Source organism: Cibotium barometz, chromosome 26 (genome assembly GCF_041138505.1).
Source record: "Cibotium barometz isolate CiBa-2024 chromosome 26, ASM4113850v1, whole genome shotgun sequence".
NCBI classification, from domain to species: domain Eukaryota; kingdom Viridiplantae; phylum Streptophyta; class Polypodiopsida; order Cyatheales; family Cibotiaceae; genus Cibotium; species Cibotium barometz.
This window is the reverse complement of record NC_141071.1, coordinates 10402302-10409714: the sequence shown is the minus strand read 5'-3', so window position 1 is coordinate 10409714 and position 7413 is coordinate 10402302. Positions and strand designations below refer to the sequence as shown.

Sequence of the window (7413 nt, the reverse complement as noted above, 5' to 3'; positions counted from 1 at the left end):
TTGAACAATGGACAACCGATTCCTCTTCTTTGTGTGGAAGAGGGCTTAAGTGCTCCAATTCCCCTCGCAAGGACTCAAGAGTCAAGAGTCAAGGCTCACCAAGTGAGGGGTGTTGATGCCAGGTAGCTATAGCTGTCTCTCCCGCATTTTGGTTGTCGTTGAACCAAATTTAAAGCTACCATTTCGGAAAATAAGTAGCTCATCCTCCAACTACCTTAGTTGGTCCACATCCCTTTGTATCTCTAGATGTACTGCTGCCGTCCATCCTCAAGCTCCTCATTATTGTATTGCTCCTTATTTCTCCAAAGAGGATGCAATATGTGAGCAATTGCATGGATTGGTCTATGAAACCAATCCCATCGTGTGTTCCACACGGCTCAGATGTCTTGAACCCTAAAAAAACAGCCATGAAATGTGTAATGTCTTAAACTTGATATTATACAAGATCGAAGAATCAAAGAGACTAAGAGACTAAGAGTGCATGCATAATGCAACATACCTCTCTGCTGATAAGACAGTGGCGCGGTTCAAAGCTTCACCAATTCTATCTATGAACTCGTATAGGAGTCCAAGAGTGCTGCCCTCCATGTCCGCGATGCGAAGAATACTATAAATAGGGTGAAGGGTCTTTATGAGAGCTTCAGTCTCTTGCCACCAAGTGTCCCTCATGACAACGCATACAAATGCAACGGCCTTGGGACTGTCACGATCATCCCAAGCCGGAGTCCATGGTGAAACTCTCACTAGCCTCTCAACCACAATGAATGTGTATGCAAATCTAGTGGTAGAAGGTTTGAGAAGCTCAAAGCCACTGTGTGCCCGATACATAGCAAGCACCTTCGCCTCTTTGTCACAAACTTTACCATCATGCGAGAGGTCGGAAAGATGTTTGACACCCAACCTATCTTTGCTACATCCTCGATGAGGAGGTCCAAGCTATGAGCAGCACATGGCGTCCAAAGAATGGCAGGAAAAAACTCCTCAAGCATCCTTTCCATGGAGACAATTTGAGCCATTATCAGTGATCACCTGCACTATATTCTGTGGCCCTATCTCCATGACAGTCTCTCGAATGTGTTGCCAGATGTACTCACCTGTCACCATTGTGCCTGCTATGTATGTATCTATGGCACGCAAGAACATTGTAACCTTGCATGATGAGACGAGGATGTTATAAACATTCCTCTTTTTGACATCTGACCATCCTTCACATAGAAGAGTGCATCCATATTGTTTCCATGTTTCCTTGAGGAGGCTCTACCTCCATCTCCACAGCTTGTCTCTCCCTTCTGAACTTTCGTGTGCGCAAGGCCACATAAGAGGGTCCCTCCCACTCACATTATATGCGGCTGATTGCCCTCATGACCTTTTTCCATCGTGCGGTGTGCGCACAATATTGAAAGACAAAGCACATTGTATGAAAAGCTTTGTCAGCTCTTGGGTGGCCTCTTGCTTTGCCTGCATCTGTAGACTGGCTTTGATACTTTGTTTTTGCAAGGCATTGCTAATGGGGATGGGAGTCCTTCCCATGGTGCAAAGCTACCTTTTGTAACCTTCTATTTCTTGGATATACTTTTACTACTTATAACTGAGACATCCACATCTTTCTCCTCATCTTCATTCCGCCGGTAGCTTCATTTGGCCTAATAATTTGGCTCTCTTCCACTCTTGTAATGATGCCTTGATAGCATCCGGCACAAGTGGACAAGGGCTAATATCCTTTGCCGCTAAACCTATGAAATGGGCTTTACCCGGTCTATGCTGCCATTGGACTGCAACCCACAGTACTTACACTTCCATTTGGAACCACCTCCACCCTTGTAGGAGGCCGATTCGATCACATGGGTCCACATATCACCTCTTGTGCAAGGCATTTTGTTGAAAGAGCGTGCCTTCATAGAAACCCGCAATTTTCAAACCACTTCAATTGACAAAAATCAGCTGTATACTTGCTTAGGACCCTTGGGCAGCGTCTAAGAAAATGTTGGAGGCTTAATGGGGTCTCTGTGAAGAAAATCCCCAATTTTCAGCATCTCTATCTTGCCCGAAATCGGCCAAAATTAGCAAGTTGGTTTGATAAAAAAAAACACCTGGTTGTAGGCATGCGACCTGAGGGAGGAGTGGCGATTTTTGTGAAGAAACGTGCAAGTTTGGGGCGGCGCTGAATTCGATGTTGATGATGAGGGAAAGCGGCGCACGAAAACCAGAGAAAAGTTGATCAAAAGAGTCACATAGATGTTGACGTGAGATTTGGGGCAATAAAAAAGTTAAAAATGTTGTTTAAAAAAACGCCTTTCCTACAAGGAAACGTTTTGGAAATGTTTCCACATTTCCTTCTCTGTAGGAAACGCGTTTCCTAACTACTACGTGAGAGAGGGTTAGGGTGTTCCATCATCCATAGCTCCAGCATTAGTCCGAATCATAGTTGCCACGGGTTTTTTGAAACGCGTTTCATAAATGTTTGAGTAACGTTTCTTTCAAATCCGAGACGTTTCAAGAACGTTTCATACAAAGGGGGGAGTACAAGCCCCAAATTTTATATATAAGTTTATAATATGTAAAAAAATATGTTGCCTTCCTTGCAAAACAATATTAAACATGCATCATTTACACATAACAACATGTTTACATGTTAAAACTAAAGAATTTGGGTGGTCCAATTACAATGGACACCCAACTGACCAATTGGCATAAATAAACTGGCAACATCAATAATCAAGATCCGGATTCCATCATCGATAATGGCAATTGCTCAAAACTCCCATAGATAATATTATACAAAGCAGCGTTGGAAGAACGGGCTTCCTTCTGTCTAGGACCTCTGCCCGCACTCCGATTTTGGGAGGCCCTTGGCCCCAACCTGAGAGATGGTGGGCACGGAAGCTGAGAAGTGCGGGAGGAGCTGGAAGGGGCTGATTGTTGCAACCCAGGATCTCCTTTAAGCGTTTTCATATGTGCAGGTAGACGTTTTTTTTTGGGGGAAAAAAGGGCTATCTGGATTAAAAAACGCCTAAATCGTACAGCTATCCAACTGGACTTGAATGAAACGCGTTTCATTCGAATGGAACGTTCATGAAATGTTTCATTTCAAACAACGCGTTTCATTGCAACTATGGACTCCGAATCAAGTCTTTTCTATTGTGTGATTTATTTTATATTTTAGCGTTATCAATTGAATTCTGAATCAGAGTATCATGAGATATCTGGATATGTTCTAGACTTGCTGGAATGGCATGTGATAAACTTAACAAAGATTCAAACACATCATAGGAGGCGAGAAGGCCAAGTATGGAGTGAATACAGATGCAGAAGAGGCCACTTGAAATTCAGTAGTGTGCATCTAGCCTTAGATCGATAGGTGCGGAGCCGCTCCTTTCAGTACTACTTGCCTGTTCTGTATATTCACTACAATATTATCAGTTTGGTTCCTTGCTGGCATGCAAAAAAGTAGAGAGAGAAATGAAATGAAATGTTATATTAACGTCTTCAAAAGGCCATAATGACCTATGAGACCAAAAGTTACATCATGGTGGATCTGATACAATGTCTGGATAAAAAAAAACCCAGAAAATGAAAAATAAAGATGATACTACTGGCACCTAGAAAATGAAACTGGAACTGGAACATAGTGAGGGGAGGGTACGCTATGGAGGTGAGTGGAATATAGTGAGGGGATACAATATCATGCGGGACGGAGGGGTACACTATGGAGGTGCCTCCATCTCATAATATGTGCCGCATCGGACACTGGCGGATCTCCTCAATATCCTCTGTGGTCAACACCCTGACTGGGTGTCCGGCATGCCTCGCAAGAATAATCCGAATCTGCCGTTGCAACCTCCGTCTATGCTGGGATGCCCTCCTCCGTAGTCGTGGGCGTCTGAACCACCCAAGCTCAGTCGCACGATCAATCAGTGTACCCCTGGTGTGGGCGGTATCCATGTCTTGCTGCTGCTGTGGTCCATCTGGCGCAGTGATGGCTGGACTAAAGAAATCTGTAATGTGCCTCTGAGTCTGGCTCTCTGTGCGCCTAAGCAGGCTATCTCTATGTCTCCGCAGCTCCAGCAAGAACAATCCCAAACACCTCTGGTCTTGGTACCCCATGACTCTGGAAAGTGGTCCAAAACCCTCTCTGAATAAACAGTGGAAACGACCACGTATCTCATAGTATGCAGTACAATGGCATATATAATGCAGCTCTGTCTCTGGCTCCCCATGGCATACTCGGCATATCCTGGCCTCAGCTGGTATACCTCTATATCGGCCAATCTCAATCTCAAGCTGGTGTGAGGATGTGCGAATCTGACCAATAGCGCATCGTACTGCATGAGACAAGTGTACATCCATGTAACTGGGTCTGATCACAAAACCATCTGCTGTGAGCTGAAGAAAATGCTCTCTGTAGAAAGCCATCTTCGTGCCCAGCTCCTCAGTCGGCTGTATCCATGTCCTCCTAATGTCCAGCTGAACTAAATCCTGACGGATGAGTCTGGTAATCTCTGTCCGTGTGAGAGTGAGAGAGGGTGCCTCCAGAGAATACTGGAAGGGAGGCAATCTGTCCATGCTAAAACCATGTGCCTGGAACCAAGATGTCATCTGTCCATACCAACAAGCCGTGTCTCCCTGCAAAGCTAACTGTCGGAAGGACTCCAGGGCGAGGCGTGCATATCTGTCTCGGGGGAGATCCCACAAGCCATGTATGTAGGAGACTGATCTCGTAAGAGCCTCAATCACCAGAGGGGCAGCCGCCGGCTCTGCTCGAATAATCTCATGAGGTACCACGGCCTTGGCTCTAATAATCCTAGCAATCATAGATACCAAAGGCCTCTCCATACCTCTCCACCCGCCTGCGCTGTGATGGCCCACTGAAGGTCCCCATATCTGCACTCCATAAAGCATAGCTGATGTCACTAGAGTGTCAAAAAGCCAAAGTTTCGTTCGAGGTTCCTGAAACTGAACCTGCGAACACATCCTCTCCAAACCACCCAGGGCTGCATGTGCTCTAGTCAATCTAGTCTCTGCTGCTCTCCTCATCGAAAACACTGGCCCACTGAATACTACCCCAAGATATGTATATGCATCTGTATACTCCACAATCTCTTGCCCATATGTAAATGTGGAAGCTGATCGCCTAACCCACTGTGGCGTGGTGTTAAACACCATAACCTTGGTTTTGCCAAGGTTGACAGACAATCCACTATCATTTGCAAACTCATGTAAAGCATCCAGATGACCCTGCCCTCCTCAATAATGGCCCGTAGAGTCAAGATGTGGTCAAGAGTAGAGAAACCTCTCCTGAACCCTGCCTGTACCTCTGCTCGAATGCCAACTCTCTCTGCCCATCTACTCAACTGCTGCTCAAGAATGGATGCATACAATCGTGCTAGTGTGTGACCAATCATAATAGTGCGATAATTACCTAGCTCCATAGGGTCCCCTGACTTGAAGATAGGCACGATGGTGGACCTACTCCAAGTCTCGGGTAAGCCTTCGCACATAGCACGATTGAACATCACTGCTAGAAGCTCTGCCAGCATGTCTCTCGCATGAATAAAGTGCTCAGCGACCAATCCATCATGATCATATGCTCTCCCAGTCTTCATCCTATCAATGGCCTTCCTTACCATCTCTGCGGTAAAGAAAGTACATGTCTGTGGGCATGGTGCTGGCGGGTCAGGAAAAGGTGTCTGTCCAGGAACTGTATATAGAGATGCTGCATAACTACCCCAGACCTCTGTAGAAGTGATGGCCAAAGCAGGGGAGAACTCATGAAACAGACGCCAAGCCTCCCTCGAATCCTGGCTCAAGAACAGCTGGTATAATTCCTGCTCTAGCTGAGCAAGGAAGGCCCGCTTCTTCCTTCGCACAAGGCGTCGGAAGGCAATACGTGACTGTCGGTGAGTAGTGACTCCCAAAGCAACCTCCCGCTGCAGTCGGGCTCTGGTCTCTCTGCACTCATCATACCAACTGTTCTGGGGCATACATCTAGAACGCTGTCTCTGTCCAGGCTGAGTATGTGGATATGCCTCTCTCGCTGCATCATGCAAAGTCTCTGTCAGTATATGGGTCAACTCCTCCAAAGGTCTCCCTGGCTCCTCTGTGTACAGATGTCTATAAATCCCATCTGTGTAGACAGCATCAGTCTCTGAGGTAAAAGAGAGAGAGAGAGAGAGAGAGAGAGAGAGATGACCGCTACTCAAATCTTGATTGCAGAGGATGGTAAGACTTTGTCCATTCTTCTCACCAAGGCAAACCAAATGGAATGGTGGAACTGTGTTGTGAAAGGGGAGCCGACCATCAACACACAGAAAGTAGAACCAGAGAACAGCAAGCTTTCTGACCTTGATCCTGAGACTCGACAAACTGTTGAAAAAATGATGGTAATTGTTTTTGACAATGTGTGCAAGACTGAAGTGGTTGCTTATTTGTGTATTTTTCACGTCCTTATGGCTGACTGCTTGTTTGTGTTTCTTTCACCTCCCTTACAAATGAGTGGATATTTCAGTTTGATCAGCGACAGAAGGCGATGGGATTGCCAACAAGTGAAGAGCAGCAGAAACAAGACATCTTGAAGAAGTTCATGACTCAGGTATGTTTTCTGGTCCTCCTCGACCACGTACGACTTAGCTTTTTGTGTAGATTTATTGTTTTCACCCATAACCCTTTTTTTTTGGGGGGGGGGGGGCACTGGCAGCATCCTGAAATGGACTTTTCCAAGGCAAAAATCTGTTGAAATTGTTTTGGAAAGCTATGGAGATTTTGCAGCCTTCTGTTTTTTTTTGCTGGTTGCCTTACTCTAGTAGAGCTACAGGAGCTTTGAAAAAGGATGACAATGTGCAGGATGTAAGTAGGTTTGGTTAGTGGGAACAAGCGACCATATCTTCAATCATAGCTGAACTGGTACATTATGACAAATGAACCAACACGATTGAATACATTATATAGACTCTTTGGTCTATTTAAAACGGAATTTTGCTGAGCAGTATATTTGATTTTTTGCTATTTAGTATTTGGATTAATCTGTCTGAGAACTGGCTTCTGCCACGCACATGCCCTATCGTCAGCAGTCATAGGTACCATGATACCAGTGTCTTCTTTAACTCATTTTCCCTCTAGCAACTGGTTGACTAGAGAAGGTGAAGCTTCCTATGCATCAAAGTAATCAAATTCTAAGGGTGGTCTTGGGCTTTCTTTCCAATCACACTGTTCTATCTGGTGTGAACCTACCGTCTTGCAGCCTCTATTTATGGAATGTTTTATTATGATGAAAGGTTTTGTAATTGGAGGGACATGGAAATTGGGTCAAATGACTAAGGGCCAGCCTCCAACAATGCAACCTTTTTTCATGATGATAGCCGTCCTTTTGTCCATTGGCATGACCTGCATGCCCCACTCTCATCTTGGCGAGTAGTG

General features: G+C 45.4%; 1 protein-coding gene across 1 annotated transcript in view; it reads left to right on the top strand.

Annotated features, from left to right (window-relative positions):
• The window catches only part of BOB1 (HSP20-like chaperones superfamily protein), a 280817-nt gene extending 273850 nt beyond the window's left edge, over positions 1–6967 (top strand). Inside the window, exons 4-6 of the mRNA XM_086820239.1 lie at positions 6214–6380; positions 6506–6589; positions 6695–6967. Coding sequence (XP_086676365.1) covers positions 6214–6380; positions 6506–6589; positions 6695–6733 — 290 coding nt within the window. The 3' untranslated portion in view covers positions 6734–6967. The remainder of the gene's footprint in view (positions 1–6213; positions 6381–6505; positions 6590–6694) is intronic.
• Positions 6968–7413: the final 446 nt, after the last annotated feature.